Source organism: Carcharodon carcharias, chromosome 1 (assembly GCF_017639515.1).
Source record: "Carcharodon carcharias isolate sCarCar2 chromosome 1, sCarCar2.pri, whole genome shotgun sequence".
NCBI classification, from domain to species: domain Eukaryota; kingdom Metazoa; phylum Chordata; class Chondrichthyes; order Lamniformes; family Lamnidae; genus Carcharodon; species Carcharodon carcharias.
The window spans coordinates 69279830-69300551 of record NC_054467.1 but is presented as its reverse complement, the minus strand read 5'-3'; the positions used below and the strand labels follow the sequence as shown (position 1 = coordinate 69300551).

Here is a 20722-nt window from a genome sequence, read left to right as displayed (position 1 = left end):
GGTACTGGAAAACAGGTTGAAGGTAAAGAAGGGTAATTTTGTTATGACAGATCTAAGAGCTAGGGTAACAAAATGAGTTTAATCAGTTCTGTGAAGAAAGCATTTCTGAAGAGACTGGTTGAGACAATAGAGAGATCAAAGGCAAGGAATGCATTTAAAGAAATACTGATGCCTGGGGGGGTGGGGGGTGATGCGGTGGTAGCTGGTCAGATCTCCCAGAAGACAACAGGATAGCTGGTCAGAACTCCAAGGCAGTGTGAACAAGGCCAGACATGAAGACCAAGTTGCTGTCAGCCTCAGAGGACACCCCAAGGAAAAAAGGCACTGTGTGATAAAAAATTACTGGAATTCTATAGATTTTGAAAATCTGTAAGGATAGTTGTTGAACAGATAAGGGGGAGGTTAGCTCTGAGGGTAATTAAGCTAAGATCTTGTGGAACTGTTTTAAAATACTGTTTACCCTGTAAAGCGATTTTTGTGTTTAAGTATAATTGTGGGGGTTTTCTTTGCTTTATTCTTTTAATAAATGTTTACTATAAAATCATAAGTAGTCAGGGACATCATTTCCTGATTTCAGAACCTTCCCAAATACTATACAAATTGAAAAAGCAATTTTGGCAGCTGATTCATGTTTCCCTCTGCAATTTGGGCAGCTTGGCATTTACCATCAGCCGTACCATAACATTCTCTAGCTCTGCTTCTTAAACAAAAAGGAAAGCAAGGTTTTATTAGTTAGCTCTGCTGTTTGCCACTTTTTAATGGTCATTTTTATTAATTACTCTTTTTCTAAATTATCAATTTATTGCTTTGATATTGGTTTGTTTTGCTCAGCAAGCTGGTTATGTTTTCTTCATACCTTAGCTTTTTTTTTAAATGCATGTTTAATGTTGTGTCAAACCAGATCTCTGCCAGCTGCTGAAGGGGAGTCCAATTGCTTTGTGGAGGGCTGGCAAAAGAGGTTAATTTTGTTTCAATAGAAATGGGAAATGTTAGAAATGCTCAGCATGTCTGGCGGCATCTGTGCAGGGAGAAACAAAGGTCAGTGACCCTTCGTCAGAACTAATGCAGGTCATGGACCTGAAGCATTGACTCTGTTTCTCTCTCCAAAGATACTGTCTGGCTTGCTGTGTATTTCCAGTATTTTCTGTTTATGTTTCAGATTTCCAGCATCTGCAGTACCTTGCTCTCCTAATATACACTCCAAGCTCAACATTTGTAAGTGTGGTTAGTTTCAATTTAAAATGAGAAAATATTCATCGCTCAATGCAAAGTGTAATTTTTCTGTTAACAAATCCCATTTGTGCGGATAGAAATAGCACATTACTGCAGATGAATTGGTTAGTGCTAATTTACTGGAAGGTTTTTCCATTTTTAAACTTGGAAGTGAAGCCAGGAGTCATTTCCAATAGAATATGTCACTGTTAGTTCAAGATATTCTCATTCTCATTGCATGGGATTATTGTTTGTGCTGCTTTGGATGTTGCTGTCTGCACAAGGCCAGGCTCAAAGAAGCGGAGCTGGCTGCATCATATGAAAGACCAAGTGGTATATAATTGTCCAACAAAGTTGTGGCTGAGAAGTGTATCATACCGAAACCTACACTTTCAGTGAGCTTTATAAATAGAGGAATAGAGTACAAAACCTATAAATTTTGTTAAGCCTATATAAAACAGCTTGACTCTACTGTGGCCATGATTCCCAATTCTGGGCACCTGAACGATATGAGGGGGAAGGTTAAAGAGGGAGGGTAGTAAGGGGCGCTGAAACAGGAGAAGCACCAGGGCCCATGATTTCTCTCTCTGACCCCAATCCAGGATGATGTTCAATTCCCTCTTAGCACTGGCATCGCAAAGGTGGAATGTGCCAGAGACTGTTTTACTAGTGCTCAGTTGTGGGCACCATGTTTTACAATGGTCTGTCAGCTTTGCAATATCGTTGTTCAGTGTATCTTCCAACTCAGGGAATGTCTGAGCCTGTGTGCCCCAGCAGCTGTCATCTGCATGGATAAACTTGAGGAACCAGGTTGGCGATAGGTCGTTGGTGTACAAGTTGATCAGGGTTGGTGCTAAGACAGATCATTGGCTTAGCCCATTTGTCTGTTTCCTCCAGGCACTAGTCTTGGCATCCATATGCACCCTGAGCCAACTGTCCCAGGATAGCAGTTCAATGGCATCAGTAACCAAGGGAGGGAGAACTCTTGATATTTTGATGAATAGGCCAATGTACCAAACTGTATCATAGGCTGCAGTGAGGTAAAGGAAAATTGCCCCTGCTTTAAAATTGCCTCAAATTCTAGATCATTTTTGGCCTCACCCAGGAGACCACATAGCTGTTGGGGTGGGGTGGGGTGGGGGTGGAAGATGGATGCCAAGTTATGAATTTTGATGCTTAAGGCATCATAACTGTGTGGGGCAACCTCAATAGATCAGCTGGTCTTGTTCATCATTTTTATATGTAATCATGGTATACCAGTTCTGGCTGACACAAGGTACACATAGTGAAGACTTTTTAATGACATCAAACTCGTATTCTAAAACTAAGAGGCGCATAAATGGCAACAAAAATAATAAGGCAGGGTTTCCCAAACTTTGGGTCACAACCTTCAGCAGCGTTGGGAGATGAGATTTTGGGGTTGTGAGTACCAAAGCAGCAATGGCTGCTATGGAGTTCGGACTAAATGCTAACAGCTGCAAGGCCCCATTAAATCGTCACTTTTCTTCTGTTGGTGGGCATGACCTAAAGGGACAGTAAGGGGTGCATGAGGAAACAGGGTGCACTATGCCTTAGTGAGACATGGATGGAGTGTGGTGTTGGGAATTTGGCTCATTTGGGTGAAAGAGGAGCTCCAACAGATACCTTTTTTTAAAAAGCAGTCACCAGTAGTTTGTGAGCTTTTCTTCCTTGTCTGTAAGCTAGGAAAGTGTAAGGTTCTATTATATTAGAAAAATAGAAAAATGTAACCCTTAAGTATCTAACTTAAAGGAACAAGAGCTGTTTGGTGAGTAAGTCTACTTTACTTTCTTGTCTCCAGTTTATAGTTGAAAATATGCTTAAGGTATGGCAGGCAGATCGGCCACATGGAATGCCCATCCTGAAGCATGTGGGGAGTCGTGGACATTTCACATGGCCTAGATGAGCACATGCAGGAGGTGTCACCAGCTGCAAAAACTTGAGCTCTGGGCTTCAAAACTTGAGCGGCAGCTGGAGTCACTGTGGTGTATCCACAACACTGAGGACTATGTGGATAGCACTTTTTAGTCACACCACAGGTTAGGAGTGTGCAGGCAGAGAGGGGATGGCTGACCACCAGAAAGTCTAGAAGGACCAGGCAGGTGGTGCATGAGTCCTCTCAGTCTACCTTGCTCATGAACCCGTTCATTAGTGAGGATGATGGTTCCTCAGGGGAGCACAGCAAGAAGAGTACAGCAAATTCGGGGCACCACAGGTGGCTCAGATGTATGGGCAGGAAGGAAGGAGAGTGGGAGAGGAATAATAGTTAGGGGAACAGGCAGGCATTTCTGCGGCTGTAGACGTGACTCCAGGATGGTACGCTGCCTCCCTGGTGCCGGGTCAAAGATATCACAGAGTGGCTGCAGGACATTCTTACGGAGGAGGGTGAACAACCAGAGGTATTGGTTCACATTGGTGCCAAATGACATAGGTAGAAAAAGGGATGAGGTCCCGAAAGCAGAATTTAGGGAGCTAGGTAAGGCATTAAAAAGCAGGAACTTGGAGGTAGTAATCTCCAGATTACTATCAGTGCCATGTGCTAGTGGGCATCGAAATAAGAGTGAATGCGCGGCTGGTGAGATGGTGTAGGATGTAGATTTCTGGGGCATTGGGACAAGTTCTGGGGAAGATGGGCTCTGTACAAGCCAGACAGTTTGCACCCCACTGGGGCCAGGACCAAATATCCTTGCTGAGAGATTTGCTAGTGCTGTTGGGAAAGGGTTAAAATTAGTTTGGCAGGGGATTGGGAACTTGAGGGTAGACTCAGATGAGGCAAAATTAGAAATGAGAATGGAAGCCAGAAAAATCAGTGAGTGAGTCTGGAAAACAGAAGAAACAATAGACAGAAAATAAAAGCGAGAGTTTGGCAGTGCTTAAGGGTATATACTTCAATGCAAGGAGTATAGCAAATAAAGCAGATGAGATGAGGGCACAGAAAGAAATGTGGCAGTATGATATCATAACAATTACAGAAACATAGCTTAAAGAGGGACAGGAATGGCAGTACAACCTTCCTGGTTACAGGGTTTTCAGATGAGATAGAGAGGGGGATAAAAAGGGGGGAAGGGTGGCAATTTGGTTAACGAAGCAATTACAGCTGTGAGGAGGGATGATATGTTAGAAGAAGCATTAATTGAAGCCATGTGGGTTGAGCTTAGGAACAAAAAAGAGGCAGTAACACTACTGGGAGTGTAATATAGACCCCGCAGTCAGAGGGAGATAGAAGAGCAAATATATAGGCAAATCTCTGAGAAGTGCAAAAAAAGTAGGGCAGTAATTCCAGGGGATTTTAACTACCCCAAGATGAACTAGAATAGTTTTAGCGTGAAAGGAATGAAGGGATTAGAATTCTTGAGGTGCATGCAGGAGAACCTTTATGGTCAGTATATAGCAAGTCCAACAAGAGAGGGTGCAATTATGGACTTAGTTTTATGAAATGAAGTTGGGCAGGTGGAAAGAGTGACAGTGGGAGAGCATTTTTGTGGTAGTGATCATAATTCAGTTAGTTTTAACATAATTATGGAAAAAGACGAAGATAAAACAGGAGTTAAAGTTCTAAGTTGGGACAAGACCAATTTTACTAAGCTGAGGAGTGATTTAGCAAGAAACAGCTACATGAAGGTAAATCAGTGTCAGAGCATTGGGAGGCATTCAAAGGGGAGATTCAAGGGGTTCAGAGTAAACATGTTCCCACAAAGAAAAAGGGTGGGACAACCAAATCTACAGCCCCCTGGATGTCAAGGACCTTACAGGGTAAGATAAGGTAGAAAAGGCAAGCTTATGTCAGACACCAAGAACTCAATACTACAGAAAGCTGAGAGGAGGATGGAAAGAGTTTGGGCGAAATTAAAAAGGAAATTAGGAAAGCAAAGTGAGGGCATGAAAAAATATTGGCAAGCAAGATCAAGGAGCACCTAAAGATATTTTATCAATACATAAAAGAGTAAGAAGATAACTAAGGAAAGAGTAAAGCCATGTGGTCTACATGGATTTTGTCAAGGGTTTTGTTACGGTCCCACATGGCAGACTGGTTAAAAAAATAAAAGCCCATGGGATCCAGGGAATGTAGCAAGCTGGATAAAAAATTAGCTCAGTGGCAGGAAACAAAGGGTAATTGTTGATGGATGGTTTTGTGACTGGAAAGCTGTTTCCAGTAGGGTTCCGCAGGGCTCAGTACTAGATCCCCTGATTTTTGTGGTATATATTAATGATTTGGATGTAAACGTCAGATGAATGATCAAGAAGTTTGCAGACGACACAAAAATTGCCCACACAGTTGATAGCAAAGAGGATTGCTGTAGATTGCAGGAAGATGTCAATGGACTGGTCAGCTGGGCAGAAAAGTGGCAAATGGAATTCAATCCAGAGAAGTGTGAGGTGATGCATTTGGGAGGTCAAACAAGATAAAGGAATACACAATAAATGGGAGGGTACAGAGAGTGTAGAGGAAGTGAGGGACCTTGGAGTGAGTCCACAGATCAGGTCGCAGGACAGGTTGATGAGGTGGTTAAGGCGGCATATGGAATCATTTCATTTAAAGTCCGAGGCATACGAGCAGGGAGGTTATGCTGGAACTATATAAGACATTTGTTCGGCCACAACTTGAGTACTGTGTACAGCCGGTTCACCTCATTACAGAAAGGATGCAATTGCATCAGATGGCTACAGAAGACATTTATGAGGTTGCAGCTAAGAGGACAGATTGGATAGGCTGGGGTTGTTCTCCTTGGATCAGAAGAAGCTGAGAGGAGATTTAACATCAACTGTACTACCCTCACCAATCCTCCCTGTTCCTTCCTCAAAAAATTCAAATTAGGCAGACATGACCTTCCCTTAACAAATCCATGCTGACTGTTCTTGATTAATTCTTGTTTTTTCTAAGTGACAGTTTATCCTGTCCCTCAGAATTGATTCCAATAATTTGCCCACTACTGAGGTCAGACTGACTGACCTGTAATTATTCGGTCTATCCCTCGCTCCCTTTTTAAACAAAGGAAAGTCAGCAGACCTCCAATCTTCCAGCACCTCACTTGTATCCGGTGAGTACAAACTTGTGAGAGGCCGGGATAGAGTGGATGGAAAGGGCCTATTTACTTTAGCAGAGAGGCCAGTAACTAGGGGGCATAGATTTAAAATGATTGGTAGAAAGATTAGAGGGGAGATAAGGAAAAACTTTTTCCACGCAGAGGGTTGAAAGGTCTGGAACCCTCTGCCTGTAAGGGTAGTAGAGGTACAGACCCTCAACTCATTTAAAAGGTGTCTGGATATGCACCTCAAATGCTGTAACCTGCAGGGCTATGGGTCAAATGCTAGAAAGTGGGACTAGGCTGAGTGGCTCGTTTTTAGGCTGGCGCAGACATGACGGGCCAACTAGCCTCTTTCTGTGCCATAAACTTTCCATGATTCTATAAAGAATTATATATAAGAATTGCTGCTGCAAAAAGAGCCTGTGAAAAGTTATGTGCTTTTTCCTCCATGAAAAACCCTGCAGTTCAACACAATTCCCACCACAATGAACTCCCCACCACTCCTCAGCTTTCCCCCCCAAGCCCCGGCTCAGGCACTCAAACACAAGCCCCCCCGTCACCTTGCAGGAGCTAAATAAACTCCCTGTCCATCCCGTCAACACCACTCAGAAGCTAAACCCCCTCTCCCCCAACTCAGGAGCTAAACCCACCTGCTCAGCAGCTGAAGCAAACCCCTCCCCACCCCTCACCCCAAGGTCACATGAAGTCTGAAGCATTAAATTGGGGTCACAACAGGAAAAAAGTTTGGGAAGTACTGTAATAAGGGTTTTAAAATTGCATCAAATAACTATTGTGAGACTCAATTTTAATATAAGAATAATGTTATTTCACTAAAGGACCTGCAATTAGTGAGCAAATTTACGAGCATTCATTTTAAAATAATTGAAAAATTGGAAGATCTTATTCGAACATTAACTGCTAAGCGTGTTTAGGGACAATTATTAATGCACTGCTTTGTATTTCAATTTGGCTCCTTAAATCTAATAATGAAATTCTGAAGATTACACATCAGAACCTTAGTGGAATTCGTGATCTGACTGAGGATAATATAAAAGATTTTTCTGATAAATACTTGAAGGGTAAACATTACAGGGGCTACAGGGAAAAGAAAGAGGAGTGAGAGGAGCTGCAAGATTTCATGATCTGTAAATGGTAGTGTGGACAACTTTTTTTTTTAAAAAAGGTACCTTCGACTGTGAATAGCCCCTTGCGTGAAGTGGAGATCTCTACCCGAGAGAGCAGATATTCTCGAGTTTCAGTCAGGAATAATGAGAAGTTTTCCCTTGTAGAAGCAAACTGCTCGATTGCATTTTTTACAGATGCCAGCACCTGTGTCAACACAAACATTGAATTATCAAAGATGCTTCTCATACTTTTTGCATGTTTGATGAAAAAGTGAAATGGTTTGTTTTGAACAACCAGACCTTATTTTTTCCAATTTAATTTTACTTAATAGAAATAGGCTTTGAATTCATTTTCAATTTAGAATAAATACGAATTCAAAATTTCAACCTTTTAAAGATCAGCCATTCTAACATAGTTTGCAAAATTAACAAATGATCATGTGCCAATATCTTACCTCTATGGTTTTGAATGGATTTTCTTTACCCAGTTATTTATTTCCCAAAGAAAACAAGCAAAGCAATCAAATAGCAGAAATCATTGTGGCACTGCACCATACAGATCAGGAAGATTAATTAAGCTTGATTAATCTGTGCTGGGTTAACTGAGCTCAGCAGGGGGCAGCAGTGTTGGAATTACAGTTGGTCTCCGGGTCCCCAGCTTGGAAAATGAAAAATCAGTCAGTCAGTGTTCCCTCTCCAGACAGACATCCAGTGACCCCTCTCCAGACCACCATCCAGTGACCCCTCTCCAGACAGCCATCCAGTGACCTGTGCTGTGAAATTCTATATGTAGTGAGTTTGCATGATTGGATTCATCGGCAATTCTGTGAGCCAACAATCACTATTCCAACTCTCACACAGAATTGGGTATTGGAGGACTAAATACTATATGTGGAGCTGTGTGCCAAGATTGGGACCTCATGAAAGTAGAATCGTGGATATTCCACATCTTACCATTCAATACACAATATTGAACACTGAGGCATTGTCATTATTATGGTATCTATCTTTCTCTTTTTCAACTAAAAATATAAGTTTGCAGAATACAATGTTTATTAAGTACAAGGAGGAAGATTTGCTCGCATATATTTTGTAAGCTGTAATGGTCACATAAGGCTTGCTGATCAAGAGGCTGTGTAGTAGCAGGAGAGGCTTTTGCACTCAGCCTTCTTTTCACAATAGTTATACTGCTAGCCAGCCGTAACAGCTGAAAGCAAGAGTTGACAAGCAGACTGACCGCCACACCATCCACTAAGCTAACACATATTGATGCGTTGCACATCGTGATGCCTCCCTGTGGCGACACATGTAAACTGGGTATCTTGTGGACCTCGGCTAAACTACACAGGGGACACAGAGGAGAACTGACCCCCAGACAGATGGCATACAAGCCCACTGGCATGTAGTTACTCCCTGGTGCCCACAAACCAGATCCCCAGTTATGGGTAAATAACCATATGGCCTTTGGGTATCTCAGGAGAGGAGGCGGCTGAGGGAGTAAACCATGACAGAAAATCTGGAGTGGAGTCCTATAGGCAGTAATATGTCTTCTATCAGGCAGCTTTCCAGCAACTCTGGCAGAGAGCTGTACCAAACAGCACTGGTTTAATCCTTTCCTTTGGACAATACTAGCAATGCCGAGAGGGGGGCGCCCTGATGCTTGGGCAACTCAGGGTCTCCATGATATTTGCCCCGGCCTGCACCCTGGAGAGGATACTCCAGGTTCGTGGTTTACATTGGTACAACACAGGAAGCAACAGTTACAAGCTCTGACTTGATTGGCACAGAACATGCACACTAGGGGTTACTTCTGACAATGGAAGAGATCATTGCATTTCATTGGATAGCTACCACCTGCCTCAAGTTGGACATCCCTGAGTCAGTTAGGGGCTGACCACTCATGGCCTGCTTGCATTAAACAGGTGCTTGGAGATTTGAGAGTCATCTCTCAATGGACAGGTTGCTAATCTATGCACCAGACAAAGCAAACTCAACAAATACGACACCAGCTGCTCACATTGCAAGCTGGAACAAAAGGACTATGCATCCTGGCTTTATTGATGACCTTCTGCAGGTTGATGATGCACTCAAGACAGCTGTGATCAACAAAAGACCAGACTCAGTGTGGGCATTGCTGCTCAGTAAAAAAACAAGGCTCGCTCAAAGTTGATCCCTTAAAGAGAATCATTACACATCCTTCTGGCAGGGCAGAACTCAAGAGGCAACATGTGAGCATGGAGTGGGCTTCACAGTAAAAAAATACTCTGCTTGTGATGATTGAACTCCCCACAGAAGGCTCAGAGATTTCTTACACTTCGCTTGTCAACAAGTGCAGAACAAGTTACCCTCATGTGCATCTATGTCCCATCACTCACCTCCATCTCAGTTGTCAAGGATCAATTCTATGAGGCACTTGACGCTGCCGCCAGTAGACTTCCCAGCACTGAGGGATTGTACCTTCTAGGGCGTTTCAGCATAAGGGTGGGTACCGATGACACAGCTTTGCCAACATGCATAAAGCACCAGGGAAAAGGCAAGATGAATGAAAATGGACAGAAGTTGCTGGAGCTTTGTTGTTACCATGGACTGTGTGTGACAAACTGCTACTTCCAAACTAAACCATGCCACAAGGTCGCCACACCATTGGCTAGATCTCATCATCACCAGATGTATCACCCTCAACACTGTCTTCATCACCAGTAGCTATCACAACACGGACTGTGACACTGGCTGCTCCCTGGTGTGTAGTGAGATCAGACTTCAGCCAAGGAAACTATAGCACAACAAGAAAAAAAGGTAGTCCTCAGATCAACATTTGCCATACCACTGACCTAGAAAAGACCCAGAAGTTCCTCAACATCTTCAATCAGGTTCTTTTGGACAACAACGTCCAAGGCCAGAGTGCAGTGTTACAGTAGGATCACCTGAGCAACACCATCTATAACTCAGAGGAATGTTGACTGGTTTAAGGTTTATTGGACTGAAATGGAGCCAGTTGCTGCAATCAAGAGGAGAGCCCTCATGAACTACAAGCAAGTCCCCAGCAAACAAAATCTAGGTGCTCTCAGAGCTGCCAGAATCAAGTCTCAGCAGACTGCTCGGCACTGCACCAATCAATACTGGTTGAAACTCTGCAACAGCATGCAAACAGCTGCTGAATGCGGGGATGCCAAAGAGATATATGAAGGAATCAAGGAAACAACAGGCCCAGCAACAAACAAATCAGCCCCCTTGAAGACAAGTCAGGGATGATATTACTGAGCCTAGCAGGCAGGTGGAAAGGTGGGTGGAGCACTACATCAAACTTTATGCATTGGGGAACACTGTCACTGAATAGGCTCTCAGCGCCACTCCAGGCTTTCCTGACATGGAGGAACTGGACAGCGAGCCCACCATAGTAGAGCTCAACAAGTCCATTGACTGTCTTGCCAGCAGTAAAGCCCCAGCAAACAAGGGCGTTCCACCTGAAATCATCACATGTGGAAAAGCAGCTCTGCTGGAGCATTCCCATGAAGCTGTGTCTCTGCTGGAGGAAAGATTTGTGCCTCAAGGCATAGAGGATGTAAAAAGTCAACTTGTATAAAAACAGGTCCCAATGACTGCAGCAGTTACTGAGGCATCCCCTTGTTAAGTATTGTGGGGAAGGTCTCTGCTCACGTTGCTGTGACCAGATTGCAGACCCTAGCATTATGCACCTACCCTGAGTCTCAGTGTAGCTTCAGAGCTGGCAGATTGATCAGTGACACGATTTTCTCACATCAGCAGTTTCAGGAGAAGTGCTGCGAAGAGTGCAGACACTCTACAATGCCTTTATAGGCCTCACCAAGGCCTATGACCGCATCAGCATTGATGGATTCTTTAAACGTCTGCAGAAAATAGTCAGTCCGCCTGGACACCTGGGTGTCATTTCTTCTTTCCACGAGAACATGCCCAGCCTCCTCAGTTACAATGCAGCATCATCGGAGACTTTCAAGGTCAGCAGCAGGGTAAAGCAGGGCTGCGGCCTGGCACAAACTCTCTTTGGTATATTTTCCTCCATGCTGCTATTGTGTGCTTTCAGCGACTCAACTGAGGGTGTCTACCTGCATACCTGAAATGAGGGCAAGCTGTTCAACTTGGCAAAACTGCACACCAAGGCCAAAGTGCGTAATGTCCTATTCTGTGAGTTACTGTTTGCTGATGATGCAGCACTGGCATCTCATTCTGAAATTCACGCAACAGCTCATAGATCAGTTCTCCCGGATCTGCAAGGAGTTTGGACTGACTATCAGTGTCAGGAAGTCCAAAGTTATGGGTCAGAATGTAGTGACTCCACCTTCCATCAACATTGACAATCTCACTCTGAAGGTTGTCAAAAGCTTCACATAGCTTGGATCAACAATTACCAGCAACCTGTCCCTTGGTTCTGAAATCTGCACCAGGATTTCCAAGGCTGCAGCTGTCACGTCAAAGTTGAGAAGCAGAGTGTGGACCGACAGCAAACTAACCAAAAATACAAAACTCCGTGTGTACCAGGCTTGTACTTTCAGCACCCTCCTTTACAGGAGCGAGGCATGGACAACTTATGCAAGTTAAGAAAAGTGGCTGAACAGCTTCTGCCTCTGCTCCTCAGACAAATACTGGGTTTCTTCTGGCAAGCCAGAGTGCCGAATATGGAAGTACACTGGTGTGTAGGGAACCCCAGCATATTTCTCCACTTGAGTCTGTGGCAACTCCGTTGCCTGGGTCATGTGAGCTGAATGGACAACCGCTGCATCCCCAAAGACATGCTCTATGGTGAGCTTGCTATTGGCACAAGACCAACTGATCACCCATGTCTACGATACAAGATGTCTGCAAGTGAGACTTAAAGCTGACCAGGATCAGAATTGGTGCACAGGAAGGCTTGGCTGCTGACCAGAGTGTCTATAGACAAGCAGTCAGGAAGGGCATGGAAAAAGAAGAGGACAAAAGAAGCCAGGACGAAAAAACATCAGTCGACCTTAGACCATCTGTGCCAGCTGTGGAAGGTATTACCACTCACGAATTGGCCTCTACAGCCACAACAGATGATGTTCAATTCAGGAGTGACATACACCCTGGCTGCAGTCCGTGGTTTCCCGAGATGGGCGGATGTCAATCGTTAATGGTTGCATCAAAAGTTGAAAGCAAGTCTTGAAAATATCAAACTTGGCAAACATGCACAGGTCAAAAGAAGTTGCTTCCTTTTAACTGTGGTTATGAAACAGCACCATTTATGTCACATATTAGGGATCTACATTTCACCACTACTGCCAATTACATTCTTTCATGTTGCTGTGTTTACAGAGCACAAGAGAATATTAAATAAAGGCTGAACAATAAAAACACAAAAGGACTCAATTTTCGGCACTATGGTGGATACTATTTTGCCTCCAGATGGTGTCTGCACTACGTGTACATACTTCTGCAGCACTGATTTATCACCAGGTCTGCTACTTTGGAGCTCAATGCTCCAGCTAACACTATCCCTCAAACATACACAGCTGAACACATGAAGGACATTCCAAGAGTACTATTTAAAAGGGTCATCAAATTAGTTGCTGGTTGATTTCTACTGGCACTTGCTGTGATTGCGGAAGTCTTTGGTGGTTTCCAGAGTTGTTTGAAGTTGAAATGTACAGGGAACCTTTTTCTTTTCATCTCATGAGACAATAGTTTGTGCCTTGGTGGTCAACTCTGTCAAACATCACCTGGTGTGGCTCAGGAGCCCCATTCTGGCAGGGCAATCTCTGCTGTATTTGCTGCAGATGAAGACAGTGGCCTGAGAAGGTGTAGGCTTTGCTGGCCTCTGTCTTCTTTGGGCTCTCTTCTCAGCCACCTCAGCTTTCCATTTCTCCTCGCCTCTTTCAATGCCTTTCCAAAAAATCACTCCAGAGGTAACGGCCAATGGCAACTGTCTCCCAGTTGTCTGTGTCATTACCCAACATCATATCTCACTTGCATGTGTCCCTGTTGCAGGTTGTGACCCAATGGCCATTTCACTGTAATAGCACTGTAGGTGTACATACACCAGAAGGACTGCGACAAATCAAGGCGTGGCACGCCTCCAACTTCTAAAGAGCAATTAGGAATGAACAACAAAACGCTGGTCTTACCAGCAAAACTTACATCCCATGAAAGGAGTGAAAAGGTCTTTGGGTATAGAGCCATCAGTCATCCAATGAACAAGTCTGAGCCAAGGCAGATGTCATTGGCTTAGTAATGAGTATACACTGACAGAATTAGCACAAAATTGGCTGTCATGGCTGACTGTGTGTACAAGCTGTGATGATTGCAGCAGTGCTAATTGCCTTGAAGGTGAGGGCAAATGTGAGATATGAGTTGTGATTGATAGAGGTTGTTAAGATATGGCTTTTGAAGATACATTGACTGACCTTGGCCACTCGTGTGAGATCATTGAATTTTATGCAATACTGCATCCAGGCCTCCAGGGCTAGAATCCTGACACTGATTGCCATGACTATCTGGTCCCATCACTTTTGCAAAGTTTGGGGTTTAGCCTGGCTGCCTGTGAACAAATGACATCTCTCCTCGTACCTCCATGCCAAGGTCCCCAATGCAGTGTCGGTAAATCTTAGAGTCGGTTTGGGCTCAGGGGACACTGGTGGGTTCAGAGGCGTGCAAGCTTCTCACATGTTATATTCCCTGCTCAGGGCATGCAGCCACTCAACAGCACACTTAATGCTGGCTACACAATACAATCATTTAACAGCACTGTGGGTGTACCAATGCCACATGGGCTGCAGCGGTTCAAGAAGGCAGCTCACCTGCACGGGGTTTGCATGCTCCCTGCATCAGAAGCAACAGGTGTGGGTTAATCACATATCATGATATCTGTGCCCATTTCTCAGCCAAGGCATCTCCTGCAATGGATCAGTAAAATTATCACAGGGTTCAATTCTTAAGTTAGCTGATCTCAGCTAGTAAAGTGGTGGAAAATATTAACCTTAATGCTCCTGAAGGAAACAATGTTGGGAGAATTTGGGCAGTTTTCCTGTGCCCAATCACAGCTGGCTTCTGCTGGAAGTGACACATACTTGAACATTCAATGATCAGGGTCAGGTTTATCTTTAAAACAGTTTGTTAAGTCATAAAGGAAGTTGAGAGTTTCAGATCTACCTTAGATATTCCCTTAATCCAGCAAAGCTGCTTCCTCCCATAAATACTCCAAACACATTATGTCCAGGAGTGAGCCCATACAGCCCAATATCTAATTATAACATAATAGCAATAGGATCATCACCCTTAAGATCTGAAATTTTTTAAAAATTCATTTACAGGATGTGGGCATTGCTGGCTAGGCCAGCATTTGTTGCCCATCCCTAATTGCATTTGAGGTGGTGGTGGTGAGCTGCCTTCTTGAACCGCTGCAGCCCATTCTGACCTTATGATGAATTGAAGGTCATTGATGAAGCAGCTGAAGATGGTTGTGCCTTGAGAGTTCCAGGATTTTGACCCAGTGACAGTGAAGGAACAGCGATATATTTCCAAGTCAGAATGGTGAGTCGCTTGGAGGGGAACTCGGATGGTGGTGTTCCCATGTGTCTGCTGCCCTTGTCCTTCTAGATGGTAACAGTCGTGGGTTTGGAAGGTGTTGTCTAAGGTGGCTTGGTGAGTTCCTGTAGTGCTTCTTGTAGATGGTACACACTGCTGCCACTATGCATCGGTGGTGGAGGGAGTGAATGTTTGTGGAAGGGGTGCCAATCAAGCGGGCTGCTTTGTCCTGGATGGTGTCAAGCTTCTTGCGTGTTGTTGATGCTGCACTGATCCAGGCAAATGGAGATTATTCCATCACACTCCTGACTTGTGCTTTGTAGATGGCGGACAGGCTTTGGGGAGTCAGGAGGTGAGTTACTCACTGAAGGATTCCCAGTCTCTGACCTGCTCTTGAAGCCACAGTATTTACATGGCTAGTCCAATTCAGTTTCTCGTTGACGGTAACCCCCGGATGTTGATAGTAGCGGATTCAGTGATGGTAATGCCATTGAATATCAAGGGGCAATGGTTGGATTCTCCCTTGATGGTGATAGTCATTGACTGGCACTTGAGTAGCGTGAATGTTATTTGCCACTTTGTCAGCCCAATCCTGGATATTGTCCAGGTCTTTCTGCATTTGGACGTGGACTGCTTCATTATGTGAGGAGTTGCGAATGGTGCTGAACATTGTGCAATCGTCAGCGAACATCCCCACTTCTGACCTTATGATGGAAGGAAGATCATTGATGAAGCAGCTGAAGATGGTTGTGCCTTGGGCACTACCCTGAGGAACCCTTGCAGTGATGTCCTGGAACTGAGATGATTGACCTCCAACAACCACAGCCATCTTCCTTTGTGTTTGGTATGACTCTAAGCAGCGGAGAGTTTTTCCCCGATTCCCATCGACTCCACTTTTGCTAGGGCTCCTTGATGTCACTCTCGGTCAAATGCTATCTGGATGTTATGTCTATTACAGAGTCTTGAAATGTGCTTCCTGTGTAATTTTAATGACAGACTGCAAAATATTTGTTAAAATGTTTTATTTTACAAACAGCAAGTGAACGTAGAGTAACCTCACAGAAAATAGGCATAAGCCTGGAAGAGTTCTGGGACCAAGTAACTTCAAAAGGCCTAGGGCAGGAAACCCCAGCACTACTGGGCTCATACAGGAGCAGCACACCTGACAAAAAATGTCAGCAAGATCACAAATTCATGATTTAAATGAAAATTGGTTGAATTTCCAAAATTACAATGACCAAAATGATAAAAAAAAGTTCTACTAATACACCAAAAGAAAAAAGGCAGGAATGTGGTCTTCCTAATATAAAACTCCTTTAAATGACAGTCCCCTTCCCTTAATTGGGACTAGTGAAAAGGAATTTTTAGTACAAGGTAAGGTCAAACCATACAATTTGTTTGCTCTTAAACACTGTTGTTTAAAGCTTATAAATGATAAAACTTGGAGAAACTCCGGTTATAAACAAACAAATTTTCTCCACTAAATTCTACTTCTTGTCAAAAAACAGGGAAATAGACATGTGCTGACCCCCTACACAAAAACAAAAACAGAATTACCTGGAAAAACTCAGCAGGTCTGGCAGCATCGGCGGAGAAGAAAAGAGTTGACGTTTCGAGTCCTCATGATCCTTCGACAGAACTTGAGTTCGAGTCCAAGAAAGAGTTGAAATATAAGCTGGTTTAAGGTGTGTGTGTGGGGGGGCGGAGAGAGAGAGAGAGAGAGAGAGGTGGAGTGGGGGTGTGGTTGTAGGGACAAACAAGCAGTGATAGAAGCAGATCATCAAAAGATGTCAACAATGATGATCTGCTTCTATCACTGCTTTTTCATCCCTACAACCACACCCCCACTCCACCTCTCTCTCTCTCTCTCTCTCTCCGCACCCCCCACACACACCTTAAACCAGCTTATATTTCAACTCTTTCTTGGACTCGAACTCAAGTTCTGTCGAAGGGTCATGAGGACTCGAAACGTCAACTCTTTTCTTCTCTGCCGATGCTGCCAGACCTGCTGAGTTTTTCCAGGTAATTCTGTTTTTGTTTTTGTTTTGGATTTCCAACATCCGCAGTTTTTTTGTTTTTATCTCTGTGCTGACCCCCTTCCTTTTGAAAAAAAAGATGCCGGCTGGTTCATCTTTTTGACATTGCTTTTCTTTTGAGGCAAAACTGACCATTTGCATCTTAATTTCTATGCAAATATCACCCACTGTCTATGTGCCTGTTTTCTCTTTTGCTCTTCCTGCATTGAAAGGAAGTAGAAAAACAAGCCTTTCAACTCCTTCCTTATAAAGTTACCCCAGAGGCTTGTCAACCAAATCAGTCACCCATCTCCTAAGAATATATTCTCAGCAGGCACTTCATGCTGTGAGGCACATGAGTAAAATCACCCCATCACAATGTGTATGTGTGTTCGTTTAAGTCACCCGAGACAAAATAATGAAGTGTTTCATATCTCCTAGTTCTATTGTAGAAAACAGTAAGGATAATGAGCTCATTACAGAACATCAAACTCCCTTCTGTTTCAGTGGTGTTTTTTTAACCTGTGTACACTCACTTTGTCTTAAACCACAATAAACATAACTCATTCCCAGATTCTTTCCATGGAAAAAGGAAATCAATAATCCTAACATGTGACATGCTGAATTTCCTGACCCTTGCCCCAAAGAACATACAGTTCTCTTGCCACATAGGTCAGGAAAAAGTTGCAGAGGCCCAACTTCTGGGTTTCCACCACTTTTATATTACTCTGAAATTTCCAGGGCATTTTTTGTGGTGGGCGGAGCTTAGTCTGCACTTACAATAGGCACAGTTCTGTGTGAGCCATTTAAATGAGGTGGGAGTGGGTGTTCTTGGTTACCTTCATAATTTTCCCAATCGCCTGTTCACATGACAGTGTGGCCTGTCATTGTCCCCAACTGCAGACTCTGAAACCCCAGGGAATCCACGGGGGTCCACAGGCAGATCCAAGGCTCACTGAATGGCAGAACAGACTTGAGGGGATAAGTGGGCTACTTTTGTTCCTATGTTTCAGGAGTCAATACACGGCTGCAAATGGGCTTCCCTTCCTTCGCTGGTAATATTCTCCTCACAGAAAATAAGCCTGGAAGAGTTCTGGGACCAAGTAACTTTAAACGGCCTAGGACGGGAAACCCCAGCACTACTGGGCTCACACAAGAGCAGCATACTGGAAACAAAATGTCAGCAAGATACAAATTCATGATTTAAATGAAAATTGGTTGAATCTCCAGAATTACAATCACCAAAATGACAAAAAAATTCGACTAATACACCAAAGGAAAAAAAGGCAGGAATGTGGCCTTACTAATATAAAACTCCTTTAAATGACAGTCCCCTTCCCTTAATTGGGACTAGTGAAAAGGAATTTTCAGTACAAGATAAGGTCAAACCATACACTTTGTTTGCTTTTAAACACTGTTGTTTAAAGCTTATAAATGATAAAACTTGGTGAAACTCTGGTCACCACAGCTGTACCTGATATAGTGAGCGTACACTGGGCTGAAACACCATGTTAGTGTTGAGCAAGAAAGAACGGAGGAGGGGCTGTGGATAACAAGCCAGTTGAGCAACAATCCCAGTAAGCAGCAAGTTTACGTGCAATTCATTTTCTGGCATATTCTCCAGCTTTGACAATAAAACGCTGATGAATGGTCCTGTAAACAGAAAAGTCAAATAAGTCAGAAGATACTTGCAGCAACTGGTGAAGTTACCACCTTGACTGCCAGTGACATTAAATACTTTTAATAACTGATTGCACTGCTTATAAATCCCACCTTAAAGAATTCTCATCATCCCACTCGCTATAATCTCTTGGCTCGGACACGAAAAATGGGACAGTTGAGCATGGCACTAGAGGCACCCTATGCCTTTGGAACCATATCCTAGCAGAAATCAACACATACAAGACAGGATGAGATAAACTTAGAAGGGGGATGTCCCAGAGCATCAGCCAGCGTGAAATTGCAGTCGGGGGCCAATCGCGGTCGGCGGGTCCGTTTCCCGGCCACTCCCAGGCTCACTTACTGTGCCCGCCCACCACGCTGAAAATTCAGGCCCTAAAAATTGTGGAAATAAAGCCCAGATGAAATTTTCTTTTAAAAACACAGTCATTTCCCAATCTTTTAAACTGATTCCTGAGTAAACAACTATTAGTGGCCTTAATTGTCTGAACTACGGACATTCTCTACCTTCCTTTGGGGAAGCATCTGGACAATTCCACATCCAAGACTTCTGGAAATTTGACAGTGGAAAATGGCAGTCATAAATAGTACATATAAGCACCAGTATACGTCACTCCATTCTAGCAACTGGATTATTTAAATGCAATGCAGCGACACTGAACATAAAGGCTAAAGATGGTGGAATTGAGGACTACGCTTCAATGAAGAGAGATTCAAATGTCTCCACAACATGCACAGATTATAAAGAGGGGAAGCTCACTCAAGATCATAGTAGAGCAAGAATGAACCAGTCAAACTGAAGCTGAAAGATTGCAGATTTGGAATAGACTTTGATTGTGGGAGTTTTCAATGCTTCCTTTGTAATGTTAATGTAGTTTTATTTGAGATTAGAGGTCCAATTTTAAGGAGCTAGGGCCACTGAATATTTGTGTTTCCAAATTTATATGGAATTTCCAAAGCTTACAGCGAAAAGAAAAATTGTTCCCCTTCTGAAGGGTTTCCGGACTGCACCATGTTTCACAACGCTATTGGAGTGGTTAACAAATATAGTGAATTGTTGAGGCCTCAACACAGGTCCTTGCAGGACGGATCCTGCCAATCAGAGTACCCGCCCATTATTTCTACTCTTCCCCCTTCAACACAGCCAATTTCTTAATCAGGTTGATAATTAAATAAAGACAAAAATTGCTGGAAAAACTCAGCAGGTCTGAGTTAATAAATAAATTATCTGGTCTTTTGTCTTTGTTGTGTGGAGGACCACTTTGTGCACAAAGAAGCTCCATGTTTGCCTACAAATCTGCTACTTTAAAAGTAAACCATTGTTTGCGATGCAATTTGAGATTTCCCGTGGTGCTATGTAAAATTTTGCCCTCTATGTCATACAGCTGATTGTATTCTCCTGATTTTTAAGGCATCATAATGCATGAAACAGGTTAGATAGACCAGCTAATCTTGTCTAATGTTTCCTCTTATTCATATACTATAATGCATAATACAAAAGAATTGAAATATTGGGCAATAACCACCGCTCAAAATTCAACTTCTCAGTGTTAATTAGGAGCTTTTTACACTTCAAGTTTCAATCCAAAATAAAAATTCTGAGAATACTCTTTTCCAAGATATTCCTTGATATTGTTTGACTTATTATTTGTTTGTTTTCTATCCTTTAGCTTATCCCTCTGTTCTGAGCACTTTAATCTAAACACTTGGAAACTACATCAACCATGACTGTTAGAGTGTTCAATAAGCTAATTTTCATTCATATTGAGATTCAAACGTGAGATGCATAACTCTGAAACTCAATGAATCGAAAGAAATGAAAAAAGCTTTGGATTTATGGAGCAACTTGCTTGAGCATCTCAGAACGATCCAAAGCAATTTCAACTAATTAAGTACTATTTATGTAGTGCAGTGACTGTGATATTATACGAAATATGACAGCAAATCTGCATTAAGCAAGGTCCCACAAACAGCACTGAGAATCTGTTTTAGCGATGTTTTTTGAGGGATAAATATTGACCAGGATACTGAGAACAGCACCCTGCCCTTCTTCAACTAGTGCCATGGGATCTGTTACATCCACTTGAGAGTGCAGAGAGGCCTTCAGTTTAATATCTCATCTAAAAGTCAC

At 43.2% G+C, this 20722-nt stretch overlaps 1 protein-coding gene across 7 annotated transcripts in view; it reads right to left on the bottom strand.

Annotated features, from left to right (window-relative positions):
* fhip1aa (FHF complex subunit HOOK interacting protein 1Aa) overlaps nucleotides 1–20722 on the bottom strand; it is a 176888-nt gene that overhangs the window by 7921 nt on the left and 148245 nt on the right. For all 7 annotated transcript variants that reach the window (XM_041201850.1, XM_041201875.1, XM_041201856.1 and 4 more), the window contains 2 exons: nucleotides 18386–18564; nucleotides 7445–7586 (listed from right to left, as the gene is read on the bottom strand). In XM_041201850.1, coding sequence (XP_041057784.1) covers nucleotides 7445–7586; nucleotides 18386–18564 — 321 coding nt within the window. The remainder of the gene's footprint in view (nucleotides 1–7444; nucleotides 7587–18385; nucleotides 18565–20722) is intronic.